At 37.6% G+C, this 18,180-nt stretch overlaps 1 protein-coding gene across 6 annotated transcripts in view; it reads left to right on the forward strand.

Annotated features, from left to right (window-relative positions):
- LOC133593888 (A-type potassium channel modulatory protein KCNIP2-like) overlaps window positions 1–18,180 on the forward strand; it is a 375,917-nt gene that overhangs the window by 352,824 nt on the left and 4,913 nt on the right. For 4 of the 6 annotated variants that reach the window (XM_061946884.1, XM_061946814.1, XM_061946744.1 and 1 more), the window contains exons 2-7: window positions 12,371–12,495; window positions 12,565–12,634; window positions 14,300–14,370; window positions 14,468–14,575; window positions 17,584–17,688; window positions 17,897–17,959. In XM_061946884.1, coding sequence (XP_061802868.1) covers window positions 12,371–12,495; window positions 12,565–12,634; window positions 14,300–14,370; window positions 14,468–14,575; window positions 17,584–17,688; window positions 17,897–17,959 — 542 coding nt within the window. Of the gene's footprint in view, window positions 1–389; window positions 531–12,370; window positions 12,496–12,564; window positions 12,635–14,299; window positions 14,371–14,467; window positions 14,576–17,583; window positions 17,689–17,896; window positions 17,960–18,180 lie in introns of all 6 variants that reach the window. The other 2 variants (XM_072915638.1, XM_061946680.1) reach the window with 2 other exon arrangements.

The raw sequence follows: 18,180 nt of genomic DNA on the forward strand, positions 1-18,180 counted from the left end.
TTTTGCAGGATTTCTGTGTGAAAGAGTCTACTGATAATTGTTCAAATAGACACACCAGCTGTCACTTTTACAGGATTTACAGTTCTTTATTCCTTAACCCCTTACAGTATGGTCCAGATCCCTCGGATCAGTTGTTACCGTGGAAAAGAAAAAGCCCAGTGTGTGGGTCCATGTGTGCTTTAAGTCTATTGCTGTCTATTAATTGAGGTGGTTCTCCCATTGCTTGGTCGGGTCAGCAGGTGCGTGTGGGCCTGTGATTACATGTGGTGTGTACCGTATTCTTGCATTGCACCATCCGTGTGTGTGTGTGTGTGTGTGTGTGTGCGTGTGTGTTTGCGCATGCATTTAACCGCCGTGTCTAACCTCTGTGCTGTGGTTGGTGATTACAGGCAATCCTTCCACCATCCAAAGCAAAAAAACCATAAAGCAGCGATTCCTCAAGCTGTTGCCGTGCTGCACGCCCTCGCCGGCCCCCTCACTCAGTCAAAGCAAGTCCTCCTTCATTTCACGCACATCTTTACTTGATCTCAGTGCGTTCTTCCTCCCGGGAGGGTCGAGAGCGTACGAGCGCCGACACGTCCGCGGCAAAATAGGCCCGGCGAACTCCCGGGAGATGCACTGGATGTGTAGTTGTAAGGGATCTTTTTCATGGTAGTTGTGTTTAGTTGTATGTGGATGGTCTTCAAATGGGCCAAACCGCTTCCATTTTAACACAATAATGGCTTTTTTTTTTCTTTTTTTAAATCATACATCTCTCTCAAGTCTTGAGAGAGACACTAGATGTGCACTTTCTTTATAATTTGTTTCATTTGGATCATTTTAAAATGTGTACCATGCACACCAGTAAGTGTAGTAATAATAACCCATGGTTTGCAAACATGCAGTTAAACAACAAATCAACAAAAACAAATTAAATGCGCGTCTGACATTGGACTTTTGTTCTGAAAACCATTAGTATTTTGAAAGACACGCGCCAGAAACATTTATTTGATTGACTCGTGTACTTTCTTTTGTGTTCATCCTCAGTTGTGTGCTCTGAATGCAATCACAGAAGTCACATGTCTCGTTTTATTTTCTTAAGGGCTCTGAAATGCACTTTGTAATTATTAAAAAAAAAAAAAAAAAAGGATGTTAAGTTTTTTTTCAAAGTCGTTTTTTTGTAATGCATTCGCTTGTTTGTACTTCTATAGACTGCAAAAAGTCAGTGTTCAAAAACAAGAAAAAAAAATACAAAAATGAGGGGTATTTTATTTGAACTAAGCAAAATTATATGCCAATAGAACAAGAAAATTAGGCTTGTCAAGACTTTCCAAAACAAGTAAAATTAGCTAACCTCAATGAACCTAAAAATACCTTAAAATAAGTATATTCTCACTAATAACAAGTGCACTTTTCTTGGTAGAAAAAAAAAATAGACCTTTCTGCTCAATATGTTGAAAAATATTCTTAAATAAGTAAATGCTAGTGCCATTATCTTGACATAATGATATGCGCTCGGCATCATGATTTTTTTTTCATGCTTGAAGTAAGAAATTATTACTTTAAAAAAGTAGTTTTATACTTGTGAGTGTTGATGACACAGCTTTGCAACAGTTGATATTCTAGTTTCAAGCATGTTTTACTCAATATAGGTCATAAAATCTCAGCAACAAGCTGTAATATCTTACTGAGATCATTTAGGACCAAAACCCTTAAAACAAGTAAAAGACTCTAACATAAAATCTGCTTAGTGAGAAGAATGATCTTATCAGACAGAAAATAAGCAAATATCACCCTTATTTGAGATATTTAATCTTACTTAGATTTCAGTTTTTTGCAGTGTAGCTGACTGGTACTTCTATTGGAGCTAGGGTTGCGTGATATACAAAATATACATAATAAATAAGTGGTAGTCAAGCTTTTTTCACCAAGTACCACCTCAGAAAACACTTGGCTCTCCAAGTACCACCATAATGACCAACTTAATTAAAATACAGTAGCGTAGTAGGCCTAAGTATTTATTAAAAACACCAGTAAGTGTAGTAATAATAACCCATGGTTTGCTACCGTGCAGTTAAACAATGAATCAACAAAAAATTAAATGCACATCTGACATTGGACTTTTATTCTGAAAAACATTAGTATTTTGAAAGACATGCGCCAGAAACATTTATTTGATTGACTCGTGTACTTTCTTTTGTGTTCATCCTCAGTTGTGTGCTCTGAATGCAATCACAGAAGTCACATGACATGTTTTATTTTCTTAAGAGCTCTGAAATGCTCTTTGTAATTATTTTCCAAAAAATGAAACGATATCAAGTCCGTTTTCAAAGTCGTTTTTTGTAATGCATTCACTTGTTTGTACTTCCATAGCTGACTGGTACTTCTATTGGAGCTAGGGTTGCGTGATATAGATGATGTACACAATAAATAAGTGGTTGTGAAGAGTTTTTCACCAAGTACCACCATAATGACCAACATTAAAATACAGTAGCGTAGTAGGCCTAAGTATTTATTAAAAACACCAGTAAGTGTAGAAATAATAACCCATGGTTTGCTACCATGCAGTTAAACAATGAATCAACAAAAAATTAAATGCTCATCTGACGTTGCACTCTTATTTTGAAAAACTGGTATTTTGAAAGACATGCACCAGAAACATTTATTTGATTGACTCGTGTACTTTTTGTGTTCATCCTCAGTTGTGTGCTCTGAATGCAATCACAGACGTCACATGTCGATGAGGTGGGGACTTGTCCAGGGTGTACCCCGCCTTCCGCCTGAATGCAGCTGAGATAGGCTCCAGCACCCCCCGCGACCCCGAAAGGGACAAGCGGTAGAAAATGGATGGACATGAAGCTTTTTATTTTCTTACAGGCTCTGAAAGGCACTTTGTAATTTTTTTTTTTTTTTTAACGAAACGATATAAAGTCCGTTTTCAAAGTCTTATTTTAGTAATGCATTCGCTTGTTTGTACTTCCATAGTTGACTGGTACTTCTATTGGAGCTAGGGTTGCGTGATATACACGATATACAGAATAAATAAGTTGTTGTGAACATTTTTTCACCAAGTACCACCTCAGAAAACACTCCAAGTATGTAATGACCAACATTAAAATACAGTAGCGTAGTAGGCCTAAGTATTTATTAAAAACAAGGCAGAGTTTTTTTTAACAAGAATATTTAATATTTTTGGCCATTATAACATTACACACAGTTTGAACAGTAACACTGTGTTTAAATATTTAATAAGTTCAATTAAGTAAATCTTTGGCATATCACTAGATCAGGGGTGTGAACAGCGTTTATCCGGCCCGCGGGATGAGTTTGCGAAGTATAAAAATGAGCCAACATTTTGGAATGAAAGAAACTGCTGTTCTAAATGTGTCCACTAGATGTCACAATAGCAATTATTTGTATCTTTGTAGAAGATGCTACGTATGTACACAAATAAACCACATGATGTTAGTACATCAATCGAGGAAAATGATCAAACTACATATATAACATCCTGTAATTTGATTTTTATATATATTTTTTATCTTGATAGATTGAAAATGAACACCAATGAGTTGACTGATGAACATTATCACGTCATTTATTCCGAAAGTATAAATAACGACAAATAAAGATAGAATACTAATAACCGCAACATGTAAGTGTAAAAAAACCCAACATTATGATTTGTACATTTTCAGAATGTGCTTGTTTTATTTTTAAACAAAGAAAACAATCTGAAGTTGTCTTTATTTTTAAGTTATCGTGCTGTGATTTTACCAGTCCGACCCACTTGGGAGTACATTTTTCTCCATGTGGCCCCCCCATCTAAAATGAGTTTGACACCCCTGCACTAGATGGAGCCCGCATACCACAGTTTGAAAATCCCTGATGAAAATGATATAAACAAATACTATTGCCATATCGTGATATTGCATGTAGGATCTCTGTATATTCGTCCTAAACGCAATGCACGGCTAATTACACTCCGCAGTGCGAAGACGCTTCTAAGTCACTAATCTGCGCCTCCATGGCAGTTTCTTCCAAGTGTCAGTCAATCAGTGGAGAAGTAAATAGGTAAACATGCTACACGACACAGCAGAAGAGGATACCAGAAGCCATGTTGTCGAATGTAAACAGGGGGAAGCAGAGCGATACAAATTTTGACAGTAACGATACCAAGTACAGTATCAGTATATGGTCAATATTACACTAGATTAGAGATATTATCGGCCGATAAATGCGTTAAAATGTAATATCGGAAATTATCGGTATAGTTTTCACCATACCTGATTGTCCAAATTAGGCATAATAATGTGTTAATTCCATGACTGTATACATCGGTTGATATCGGTATCGGTTGATATCGGTATCGGTAATTAAAGAGTTGGACAATATCGGATATCGGCAAAAAGCCATTATCGGACATCCCTATATTAGATCAATATTTTTTTATCATAAAAATAAAACTTTTTTGTTGTTTTGTTATTGTTTACAAACTCAGGAAATAAGTGCCTGGGATTTAAACAGGAGCCAACAACAGTTTTTGCTTATGTTTATTTTACACTTATTTACTTTATCTTGCTTTAAATAGTGTTAGTAGTAAAAGGGAATAATTTACCGGTAGTTGGTATTGTCACTGTCACGGTGGCGCATAGCAGACCCCAGGATGCAGAGACGGTAGGCGGTGTGCCCGGTCAAAGAATGTAATTCTTTATATGAAGACGTGATTTGAAATAGAGAACAGGTGCGCTGGCAGGAACCTAAACAGAAAGTGACGGTGCAGCACAACAAGTAGTCCAACAGGAAGTAGAACCAAAATGGGATCACCCGGACAGGAAACGATGCAGAACACAGGAAAATAACTAACAGGGTACGAACCGTCGTGTGGGATCATGACCATTACACAACCATCCTGTGTTTTTGTCTGATTCTGTTTGTGATTGAACATGTAATCATTAAACACTTGAAGTATCAGTATCAGCTCTGTCACTTTGTAACTACTCGGTATCGGGTCGATACCCACATTTGCAGTATCGACCGAAACTAATGTAAAGTACCCAAACAACAGAAGAATAAGTGTTAGTTAAATTTTAACAGAAGTGTGGAGAGGACATGTTAAAAGAGAAAGTAAGCAGATATTCACAGTAAATCAACAAGTAATTTAATAATTAAGAGAGAGTAAACACTAGCAAGGAGATTAATAATAGTCCTGAGAAAAAAATATGCCCGTAAATGAGGCAACATGTTAGTGCAGATGTCAGCCGCCAGGTGAAGAGCCTTGCTCGCTAGTTTGGAAATGATGCTTTTATCATGTATATGTCAAATAATACAAAACCCAAAACCAGTGAAGTTGGCACGTTGTGCAATTCGTAAATAAAAACAGAATACAATGATTTGCAAATCCTTTTCAACTTATATTCAATTGAATAGACTGTAAAGACAAGATATTTAATGTTCCAACTGAGAAAATGTTTTTTTTTGCAAATAATCATTACCGGTAACTTAGAATTTAATGGCAGCAACACATTGCATAAAAGTTGGCACAGGAGCATTTTTACCACTGTGTTACATGGCCTTTCCTTTTAACAACCCTCAGTAAACTTGGTTAAACGTTGTTGTAACACGTGCAGAATGTGGCTTGGCGTTGTCTTGCTGAAATAAGCAGGGGCACCCATGGAATAGACGTTGCTTGCATGGCAACATATGTTGCTCCAAAACCTGTATGCATACTTGCCAACCTTGAGACCTCCAATTTCGGGAGGTGGGGGGGGGAGGGGGCGTGGTTAAGAGGGGAGGAGTCAAGTATTTAATATATATATATATATATATATAAGAAATACTTGACTTTCAGTGAATTCTAGCTATATATATATATATATATATATATATATATATATATATATATATATATATATATATATATATAAATAAGAGAAATACTGGAATTTCAGTGTTCATTTATTTACACATACACACACACATAACACTCATCTACTCATTGTTGAGTTAAGGGTTGAATTGTCCATCCTTGTTCTATTCTCTGTCACTATTTTTCTAACCATGCTGAACACCCTCTCTGATGATGCATTCTGCTTCGTCTCCTTGTTGTGTGCACAGTTGTGCACTGCACTCTCTAAAAGCCCTAGATGTTATTGTCACATATGCATGTACAGTAGATGGCAGCATTGTCCTGTTTAAGAGTGTCACAACATTGCTGTTTACGGCAGACGAACTGCTTTACGGTAGACGAAAACTTGACTGCTGTTGTTGTGTGTTGTTACCGCGCTGTGAGGACGTTAATGAAACTGCCCAACAATAAACCCACATAAGAAACCAAGAACTCGCCCTCGATCATTCTACAGTTATAATGTGATTGGCCAGGCACGCTGTTTATATTGTGGGAAAGCAGACGTGAAAACAGGCTGTCGACACGTCACTCATGTTCGCCTGAATTTCAGGAGGTTTTCGGGAGAGGCGCTGAATTTTGGGAGTCTCCCAGAAAATCCGGGAGGGTTGGAAAGTATGCCTGTATGTACCTTTCAGCATTAATGGTGCCATCACAGATGTGTTAGTTACCCATGACTTGGGCACTAATACACCCCCATACCATCACAGATGCTGGCTTTTGAACTTTGCGCCTAGAACAGTCCGGATGGTTCTTTTTCTCTTTGGTCCGGAGGACACGACGTCCACAGTTTCCAAAAATAATTTGAAATGTGGACTCGTCAGACAACAGAACACTTTTCCACTTTGCATCAGTCCATCTTAGATGAGCTCGGGCCCAGCGAAGCCGGCGGCGTTTCTGGGTGTTGTTGATAAAAGGTTTTGGCTTTGTATAGTAGAGTTTTAACTTGCACTTACAGATGTAGCGACCAACTGTAGTTACTGACAGTGGTTTTCTGAAGTGTTCCTGAGCCCATGTGGTGATATCCTTTACATACTGATGTCGCTTTTTGATGCAGTACCGCCTGAGGGATCGAAGGTCACAGGCATTCAATGTTGGTTTTCGGTCTTGTGCACTGATTTCTCCAGATTCTCTGAACCTTTTGATGGTATTACGGACCGTAGATGGTGAAATCCCTAAATTCCTTGCAATAGCTGGTTGAAAAATTAGCTAATATTTGCAAAAAATAACAAAGTTTCTCAGTTCGAACGTTAAGTATCTTGTCTTTGCAGTCTATTCAATTGAATATAGGATGTGCAAATCATCGTATTTACCATTTACACAACATGCCAACTTCACTGGTTTTGGGGTTTGTATATTATGGTATACATTGTTCTTGCAAGAGATCAATCTCTTAATTGGAACTGATATATTTTTGTTGGTACACAGTCACATGTCTGCAGGATACCTGCTGGAATACGTTGTGGCGGTCGACCATGACTCTACATTTCTTGTTATTCTGGTCACTGGAATGTGTGTGTAAGAGAGAGAGAGTGTGTGTGTTTTATGCACGTTGACAAGTTTAGTGGGGGATAAAAGTAATAGCTTATAGAGGGCAAACTTGGAGTTGGAGTGAGAATAAATACTTTGTGTCTGCTGGTGATTGTGTGCACCTTTTCTAAAGAAAGGTGTTAAATGTGGTCTTTTTGAGGGGTGTTAACATAAATGTTCTAATTATAGTTGAAGTGTTTTATTTACCTAACCCCCATAGAAGATGGGGGGTGTTAATTGACAGCAGGCTGTAATTTCCAAAAGTGTGAAAATGTCATATACAACCTCTGGAAAAAAATGATCAGCAGACTTGGAGGATGTTTGTTCAGTTGTGAGATTTTGTAGAAACAAAGCAAATAAGAAACATGATACAAAACTTAAGTAATTAGAATGGCAACTTTCTGGCTTTAAGAAACACAAGAAAATACATGTTGTGGTAGTCAGTAACACTTTCAGTTTTAGGTCAAGCATAGTTGAATTATGGAATCTCTCAATTCTTAGGATAGGATTATGTAATCACACTGTAAATTTCCATTTACAGAACCAACACCTGCATTGGGTTAAATATGTTCATTAATCTGCAGTTAAAAAGGAGTGTTCACACCTTGGAGAGCTGTTGCAGCAGGTGGATTGACATGAATCATGGCTCCAACACGAGATATGTCAATCGAAACACGGGAGAGGATTATCACATTTTGCAAAAGACGTTGATTATTCACAGTCAGCTGTGTCTAAAATCTGGACCAAATACAAACAACACGGGAAGGTTGTGAAAGGCAAGCATTGGTAGACCAAGGTCAACATCAAATCATCAAGACAGAAAACTTGAAGCGAAATGACTTGAAAACAGAAAATGCACAGCAAACTAAATGAAGAACAAATGGTCAGAAACTGGAGTCACCACCTGTGACTAGAGATGTCCGATATTCCGATATTGTCCAACTCTTAATTATCGATTCCGATATCAACCGATACCGATATATACAGTCGTGGAATTAACACATTATTATGCCTAATTTTGTTGTGATGCCCTGTTGGATGCATTAAACAATGTAACAAGGTTTTCCAAAATAAATCAACTCAAGTTATGGAAAAAAATGCCAACATGGCACTGCCATATTTATTATTGAAGTCACAAAGTGCATTACTTTTTTAACATGCCTCAAAACAGCAGCTTGGGATTTGGGGACATGCTCTCCCTAAGAGAGCATGAGGAGGTTGAGGTGGGCGGGGTTGGGGGCTGTGGGGAGTAGGGGGTGTATATTGTAGCGTCCCGGAAGAGTTAGTGCTGCAAGGGGTTCTGGGTATTTGTCCTGTTGTGTTTATGTTGTGTTACGGTGCGGATGTTCTCCGGAAATGTGTTTGTCATTCTTGTTTGGTGTGGGTTCACAGTGTGGTGCATATTTGTAACAGTGTTAAAGTTGTTTATACGGCCACCCTTAGTGTGACCTGTATGGCTGTTGACCAAGAATGCCTTGCATTCACTTGTGTGTGTGAAAAGCCGTAGATATTATGTGATTGGGCCGACACGCAAAGGCAGTGCCTTTAAGGTTTATTGGCGCTCTGTACTTCTCCCTACATCCGTGTACCACTCCGTATGGCGGCGTTTTAAAAAGTCATACATTTTACTTTTTGAAACCGATAACGATAATTTCCGATATTACATTTTAAAGCATTTATCGGCCGATAATATCGGCAGTCCGATATTATCGGACATCTCTACCTGTGACCAAAGTGTTAGAAATCGCCTTAAAGAAATGGTATTTAAATACAGAAAAGCGAAACAAAAGCTGTCATTAAGACTTAAAGGGGAACATTATCACAATTTCAGAAGGGTTAAAACCATTAAAAATCAGTTCCCAGTGGCTTATTATATTTTTCGAAGTTTTTTTCAAAATTTCACCCATCACGCAATATCCCTAAAAAAAGCTTCAAAGTGCCTGATTTTAACCATCGTTATATACACCCGTCCATTTTCCTGTGACGTCACATAGTGAAGCCAACACAAACAAACATGGCGGAAAGAACAGCAAGCTATAGCGACATTAGCTCGGATTCAGACTCGGATTTCAGCGGCTTAAGCGATTCAACAGATTACGCATGTATTGAAACGGATGGTTGTAGTGTGGAGGCAGGTAGCGAAAACGAAATTGAAGAAGAAACTGAAGCTATTGAGCCATATCGGTTTGAACCGTATGCAAGCGAAACCGACGAAAACGACACGACAGCCAGCGACACGGGAGAAAGCGAGGACGAATTCGGCGATCGTCTTCTAACCAACGATTGGTATGTGTTTGTTTGGCATTAAAGGAAACTAACAACTATGAACTAGGTTTACAGCATATGAAATACATTTGGCAACAACATGCACTTTGAGAGTGCAGACAGCCCAATTTTCATCAATTAATATATTCTGTAGACATACCCTCATGTCAGCAGGCCAGGGAAGCTAGGGTCGATATTCTTCTCTTGATCATCTTTGGGACGGTGTGAGCCAAGACATCCAGGGGGGGTTGAGCTCGCTCGTCTGCGGGAACAAACTGCCGCCATTGCTTGCCGTGCTACCGAGGGCCTTTGTCCCTGAATTGCTCACACACTCCGGCAGATTCAATGGGGGTCTGGCGGCAGATTTCTTTGACTTTATCGTTGGAAATGCATCTGCTTTGAGTGTCGCATGATATCCACACATTCTTGCCATCTCTGTCGTAGCATAGCTTTCGTCGGTAAAGTGTGCGGAACAAACGTCCAATTTCTTGCCACTTTCGCATCTTTGGGCCACTGGTGCAACTTGAATCTGTCCCTGTTCGTGTTGTTACACCCTCCGACAACACACCGACGAGGCATGATGTCTCCAAGGTTCGGAAAACAGTCGAAAAAACGGAAAATAACAGCTGATTTGACTCGGTGTTTGAGAAAATGGCGGATTGCTTGCCGATGCGACGTCACATTGTGACGTCATCGCTCCGAGAGCGACTATTAGAAAGGCGTTTAATTCGCCAAAATTCACCCATTTAGAGTTCGGAAATCGGTTAAAAAAATATATGGTCTTTTTTCTGCAACATCAAGGTATATATTGACGCTTACATAGGTCTGGTGATAATGTTCCCCTTTAAACAGAAACAAACAAGGTTCCAATGTGCTAAGGAAAAGCAATGGTGGACTATTGATGACTTGATGAAGTCATATTCAGTGATGAATCACATATCTGCATTGGGCAAGTCGATAATGATGCAATTTTTGTTTGGTGGCGTTCCAATGAGATTTATGAAGACGACTGCCTGAAGAAAACATGCACATTTCCACAGTCAGTGTCAGGTATTGGCACTGGGGGGATGGCTGCCATTACATCTTCAAAACATGCCCAAGTTTACGTTGACATTAAGTTAAGTTAAAGTACCAATGATTGTCACACACACACTAGTTTGTCCTCTGCATTTGACCCATCCCCTTGTTCACCCCCTGGGAGGTGAGGAGAGCAGTGGGCAGCAGCGGTGCCGCGCCCGGGAATCATTTTTGGTGATTTAACCCCCAATTCCAACCGTTGATGCTGAGTGCCAAGCAGGGAGGTAATGGGTTCCATATTTATAGTCTTTGGTATGACTCGGCCGGGGTTTGAACTCACAACCTACCGATCTCAGGGCGGACACTCTAACCACGAGGCCATTTTTCAAGATGACAATGCATCTTGCCATAGAGCAAAAACGGTAAAAACTTTCCTTAAAGCCATGGCCTACAAATAGTCCGGAACTCAATGGAAATCTTAGAGAAAGATCCATGACAAGACTCCAACCTGACAACAGCAATCAGAGGGAAGAGTTCTGTTTGTCACTCGTTTAAGTCCATGCCTCACAGACTGCAAGTTGATACAAAAGCCAGAGGTGGTGCAACAAAAGTACTGGTGGAGTGGATTTTTTTTCATGATTCTATCTTTTTCCCTCTGAATTGAGTTAATTGTTTCACTCTGTTCTGAAGATGAAACTGTTACAGACTACCACCATTTTAATTTTTAGATTTATTTTAGTGTTTCTTGAAGTCAGAAAGTTGCCATATGAAATGACTCAAGTTTTGTGTCATGTGTCCACAAAATTAAACACCTGAATGAACATCCTCCAAGAAGGGTGATTCCACCATTTTTTCCTGGGGTTGTATGTACAGTACAGGCCAAAAGTTTGGACACACCTTCTCCTTATTCAATGCCTTTTTTCTTTATTTCCATGATTATTTACATTGTAGATTATCACTGAAGGCATTAAAACTATGAATGAACACATGTGGAGTTATGTACTTAACACAAAAAGGTGAAATAACTGAAAACATGTTTTACATTCTAGTTTCTTCAAAATAGCCACCTTTTGCTCTGATTACTGTTTCGCACACTCTTGGCGTTCTCTCGATGAGCTTCAAGCACACATAGAATGGATCTGCTATCCCTGTTTAAATTAAAAAAATTCATTTCAGTAGGCCTTTAAGTACATAACTCCACGTGTTCATTCATAGTTTTGATGCCTTCAGTGACAATCTACAATGTAAATAGTCATGGAAATAAATAAAAACACATTGAATGAGAAGGTGTGTCCAAACTTTTGGCCTGTACTGTACACACTGTGTTTATAATCATGATGATGTGGAGTGAAAAGGATATCTCTCTTTGACCACATCTACTGATACATGTTTATATTGCACACAGCAGCAACACAACCAATGTTGTACGATGTGCATTTGGTAGACTGCTTAGTCAGCATTCATCAGTTCATTGACAACCCCAGAGAAGAAATAGCAACATTTTAAGAGCTAGATACAGCTGCTGGATACTACATCAGGACGTTAAGTCACATCTGTTTTGTTTATTCAAAGATCCCCGCGGTTATTTGTGATATTGATGACATTTCAATGGCTGTGAACTGATAGGACGTGCGCTAATCACTCACCCGCTGGCGTCTCCTTTCCCTCCCGCAGACAGCGAAGAAGATGACTTCGAGCTCTCCACTGTGTGCCATCGGCCCGAAAGCATGGACAAGCTGCAGGAGCAGACCAAGTTCACCAAGAAGGAGCTGCAGGTTCTCTACAGAGGCTTCAAAAACGTACGTCGGCTAGAGAAAGACGCCCGCAGTGCCATGATGGCGTGTTACAGTTTCAGTTTTGTCCGGTAGGAGTGTCCGAGCGGCGTGGTGAACGAGGACAACTTTAAGAACATCTACTCCCAGTTCTTCCCTCAGGGAGGTGAGTGCCTTCCCCTCTCATGTCTTCCTATTTGGAAACCATTTTCCACCGAAAATAATGTAACTGCCGTATTTTTCGGACTAAAATGCGCACTTAAAATCCATTAATTTTCTCAAAACTCGACAGTGCGCCTTATAACCCGGTGCTCCTAATGTACGGAATCATTTTTGGTTGTGCTTACCGACCTCAAAGCTATTTTATTTGGTACATGGTGAAATGATAAGTGTGACCAGTAGATGGCAGTCACACATAAGAGATTCGTGTAGACTGCAATATGATGGCAGTCACACATAAGAGATACGTGTAGACTGCAATATGATGGCAGTCACACATAAGAGATATGTGTAGACTGCAATATGATGGCAGTCACACATAAGAGATACGTGTAGACTGCAATATGATAGCAGTCACACATAAGAGATACGTGTAGACTGCAATATGATGGCAGTCACACAAGAGGTACGTGTAGACTGCAATATGATGGCAGTCACACATATGAGGTACGTGTAGACTGAAATATGATGGCAGTCACACAAAAGATTCGTGTAGACTGCAATATGATGGCAGTCACACACAAGAGATACATGTAGACTACAATATGATGGCAGTCACACATAAGAGATACGTGTAGACTGAAATATGATGGCAGTCACACACAAGAGATGCGTGTAGACTGCAATATGATGGCAGTCACACATAAGAGATACGTGTAGACTGCAGTATGATGGCAGTCACACATAAGAGATACGTGTAGACTGCAATATGATGGCAGTCACACACAAAAGATACGTGTAGACTGAAATATGATGGCAGTCACACACAGGAGATACGTGTAGACTGCAATATGATAGCAGTCAAACATAAGAGATACGTGTACGCTGCAATATGATGGCAGTCACACATAAGAGATACGTGTACACTGCAATATGATGGCAGTCACACATAAGAGGTACGTGTAGACTGAAATATGATGGCAGTCGCACAAAAGATTCGTGTAGACTGCAATATGATGGCAGTCACACACAAGAGATACGTGTAGACTGCAAAATGATGGCAGTCACACATAAGAGATACGTGTAGACTGCAATATGATGGCAGTCACACATAAGAGATACGTGTAGACTGAAATATGATGGCAGTCACACATAAGAGATACGTGTAGACTGCAATATGATGGCAGTCACACATAAGAGATACGTGTAGACTGCAATATGATGGCAGTCACACACAAGAGATATGTGTAGACTGCAATATGATGGCAGTCACACATAAGAGATACGTGTAGACTGCAGTTCAAATGCACGTTGTCCAACCATGTGGACATTTCGCCATTGCCTTGTAATTTATTTGGTTTAATAAGTTTCTTAATGCCTAGAGAAGAATCAAAACAATCGGGTGAACAATCCTAAGATTAAAAACATGGCCAGGAAGGGTTCGGGTGTGAATTAATTTGCTCTTATATTAGATTACGCAGGTGTACCTAATGAAGTGTCCAGTCAGAACATTATTGATCTCTACAGAAGAAGCGAGGCTCCTCATCTCATTTCATGATGTTTGGTTCAATTAGTTCAATTAACCCCTTGGCCTCCAGTTATATCTTTATCTCTATTTAAATCTATATTTAGCTTGCTGCTCATTTCAGCTTCCGTGTCTTTGTCTTTGCAGACTCCAGTATGTACGCGCACTTCCTGTTTGAAGCCTTCGACTCCGACAAGAACGGCTCAGTTAGTTTCGAGGTGACCGCTTTGTTCTTCATCAATAATTCTGCAGCACAGCCATCGTATTCTACTTTTTGTTAGGCACCCACTAAATGGTCGTCTTCTCCTCTCGCAGGACTTTGTATTTGGCCTGTCAATCATCCTGAGGGGGAGCGTTAATGACCGGTTAAACTGGGCCTTCAACCTCTACGACCTGAACAAAGATGGCTGCATCACCAAAGAGGTCACTTTTCTTACTTTTAATGAGCATGTTCCACTCTCTGTCATTATCATTAACCTGAGCAGAACTCTGTGCTATTTTCATGTGCACAGCTATTACACTGATTAATCATGCCAATGACATGTGTGTATACATTGTGCAGACATATTGCCCATTATTGTCATTCAACTGATTAATTGTAGCAATTAAATGTGTTTTTATTTATTCATGCATTTTTTTTTCAATCTATTTATACATTGAGTGGTTGTGAAAAATGTAAACATTTGAAAAAATATATATTTATGTTCTGTTAAACTAAAAATGATCTGAAAAACATAATTTTTAATGCAGGCAATTATATAAAGATGTATTTTATTTTTGTATTAATTCATTCAACCATTAATTTGTTAAATGGACATTTTGGTCTATTATTGTCATTTTGCTAAATTAGTAGACTGATTAAATCTATACTTTCAAATATTAATTGTATTTATTCATTTAGTTTTTGTTTATTATTTGTTTTAATTCATCCATTCAATTGTTAAGCCGTTCATTCTTCAATTCATTAATACATCGACTAGCCATTTTGGTCCATTGTCATTTTGCAAAGTGTGTGGACTAATTAATCCATGCAATTAAATATGTATTTGTTTATTTACTTAGTTGTTGATGTATTTATTTATATTCATTCAATAACTAATTCATACATTAGATAGCCATTTTTGTTGTTTTATGTGTTTACTGTTTTTAATGTAACCTTGCTGCTGCCCTCTTGGCCAGGTCTCAGATCTCAATGGGATTTTACCTGGTTAAATAAAGGCTAAATAAAAATAAATAAAATGGTTCATAATTGTAATTTTGAGAAATTATTAGACTGACTAATCCATGCAATCAAATATTAATTAATTTAGTTAGGTTAGTTATTGTGTTTTTTTTTTTTTTGAATTCATTTATGGCATTTAAATATGTATTTATTCATACAATAATGTAGTTAATAATAAAAATAATCAATTTTATTTATAAGGCGCTTTTCTGGGCACTCAAGGACACCGTACAAAATCAAAACAATAAAATGAAATTGGATAAAAACAACAACAACAAAAATAGAGAAGAAAAGATGATTATAATGAATAAGCAGTCAGCAATAGGTGTGTTAGTTCGATGATTGTTGTTTATTTATCATTGTATTAATTAATTCAATGATTAACCCATTCTTTTAACATTTATTTATTAGTTATTGTTTATTTATTAAATCAATAATCCACCCATTAATTTCTTTTATTTAATTGGATAGCCATTTTGGCCCATAATTGTCATTTTGCAAGATGAGTAAACTGATTAATCCATTAAACTAAATATGTTGGTTTTTTTTAAATTCATTTAGTCGGTTATTTTATTTTTTTATTAATTCATTCAATCATCAAGCTGTTCATGTATTGTTTCATTCATAAATTGGATAGCCACTTGGGTCAATTATTTTATTTTATTTTTATTTTTTTTAGTAGACCTATTAATCCGTGCGATTACATATTTACCTACTCACCTACTCAGTGGCCTAGTGGTTAGAGTGTCCGCCCTGAGATCGGTAGGTTGTGGGTTCAAACCCCGGCCGAGTCATACCAAAGACTATAAAAATGGGACCCATTACCTCCCTGCTTGGCACTCAGTATCAAGGGTTGGAATTGGGGGTTGAATCACCAAAAATGATTCCCGGGCACGGCCACCGCTGCTGCCCACTGCTCCCCTCACCTCCCAGGGGGTGATCAAGGGTGATGGGTTAAATGCAGAGAATAATTTCGCCACACCTAGTGTGTGTGTGACAATCATTGGTACTTTAACTTTATTAAGTTGTCATTGTTTATTTATTTTTTCATTCAATTAGTCGGTTATTTTATTTTTTTATTAATTAATTCAATCATCAAGCCATTCATGTATTGTTTCATTTATAAATTGGATAGCCTCTTGGGTCAATTATTGTCATTTTACTTTTTTTTTTAGTACCGGTAGACTTATTAATCCACGCGATTAGATATTTATGTATTTATTAAGTTGTCATTGTTTATTTATTTTTTTCATTCAATCATTAATACATCCATTTTTATTGTTATTTTATTTATACTTTGTATAGCCATTTTGGTCCATTATTGTCATATTGTTGAATTAGTTTAATGATCAATGCAATTAAAGATGTTATTTTATAAATTAAATATCCTATTTGGCTCATTCGCTCAATATTCATGTATTTAGCTTTTTGAACTTTAATTATGTTTTTTTTCTTTACAAAAGGAAGAAAGTGCAAATGATTGTAAAGAAAAATAGGCTGTTTGTTTATCTTTGGTTAATTTATGATTTTAGAATTTGCAGTAGATGGATTCAACTCTTTTATTTATTTATTGAATTATTTATGAGCTGAAGTTATTTTATATGAGAAAACTTTCACGGCACACCACCAAGCATACCATGTCATTCTGCACGGGTTAATTATGTATCACCTGTCGGCTATTGGAAGAATATTTTATCATTTTTTCCAACATCGCTGACATTGACACATGAACAAATATGTATTATTTGTAGTAAATGAATAATAATTTTCCAACCAATTAAGAAAAATTGGGTCAATTCCGCACCTGGTGATTGCTCAAAGCACACGTTGGAAACTACATTGTCCTTGTTTATGTTTACTGATATTATTTACCTGTGTACTATTAATGACAAACATGGCTGTAACATGCTGCCCTCTGCTGACAAATGCAGTTAAGTGCAGTTCCACTGTCTTTTTGTTATTTAAACGTTTGTATTATTTCCATAGTTTTGTTATTTTACTTTTGTACATGGTTTATTATCATGTTTACTCAGCTACAATTCAAGTTGTTAGATTTTATTTTAGTTTTTTGCAAATAAGACATTTTAGAACTACAAAATCATATCATAGTTGGAAACTACAGTAAATAATGAATAAGTCATCAAACTGCTGACTCTGTAATAATGAAAAGGGTATTTAATTCTACACTAATATATTTCTTCTTTTGCAGGAGATGCTGGACATCATGAAGTCTATCTATGACATGATGGGGAAGTACACGTACCCCACGATGCAGGACGATGCACCGAGAGAGCATGTGGAGAGCTTCTTCCAGGTCAATAATCAGAACTTTGTTCGAAACGATAACAGTTGGCTTACAAAAAGGAATTATTGTGCAAAAGGCAATAATTAAATCACTTGGCTGCTTTTTTTTGTGTTTTTAATATATTAATACATAATATATTATTTATATGAAAATCACTAAAAATAGGAATATCATATATATTTTCTTTTTAAATCTCTTGGCTGTTTCTTTCTTCCAGAAAATGGACAGAAATAAAGATGGTGTGGTTACTATAGAGGAGTTCATTGAGTCGTGTAAAAAGGTAAGAGTACATTATCAAAAACAATTGCAGTAATATTTTATTTATTACTTCAATCCAACTTAACTGTACACGTTGGAATTTTCCTTGATACACGCTACTACCGAGTTTATAATGCAAGTGTGATTTCACAAAAAAAACAAAAACTTATACACATGATTTGGCAGAGAATAAAACGCTGCAGAAAGGTTCTGTGTTGCAGATTTTGCGACATTGTTGTTATA

Source organism: Nerophis lumbriciformis, linkage group LG02 (genome assembly GCF_033978685.3).
Source record: "Nerophis lumbriciformis linkage group LG02, RoL_Nlum_v2.1, whole genome shotgun sequence".
In the NCBI taxonomy this organism is placed as follows: Eukaryota; Metazoa; Chordata; class Actinopteri; order Syngnathiformes; family Syngnathidae; genus Nerophis; species Nerophis lumbriciformis.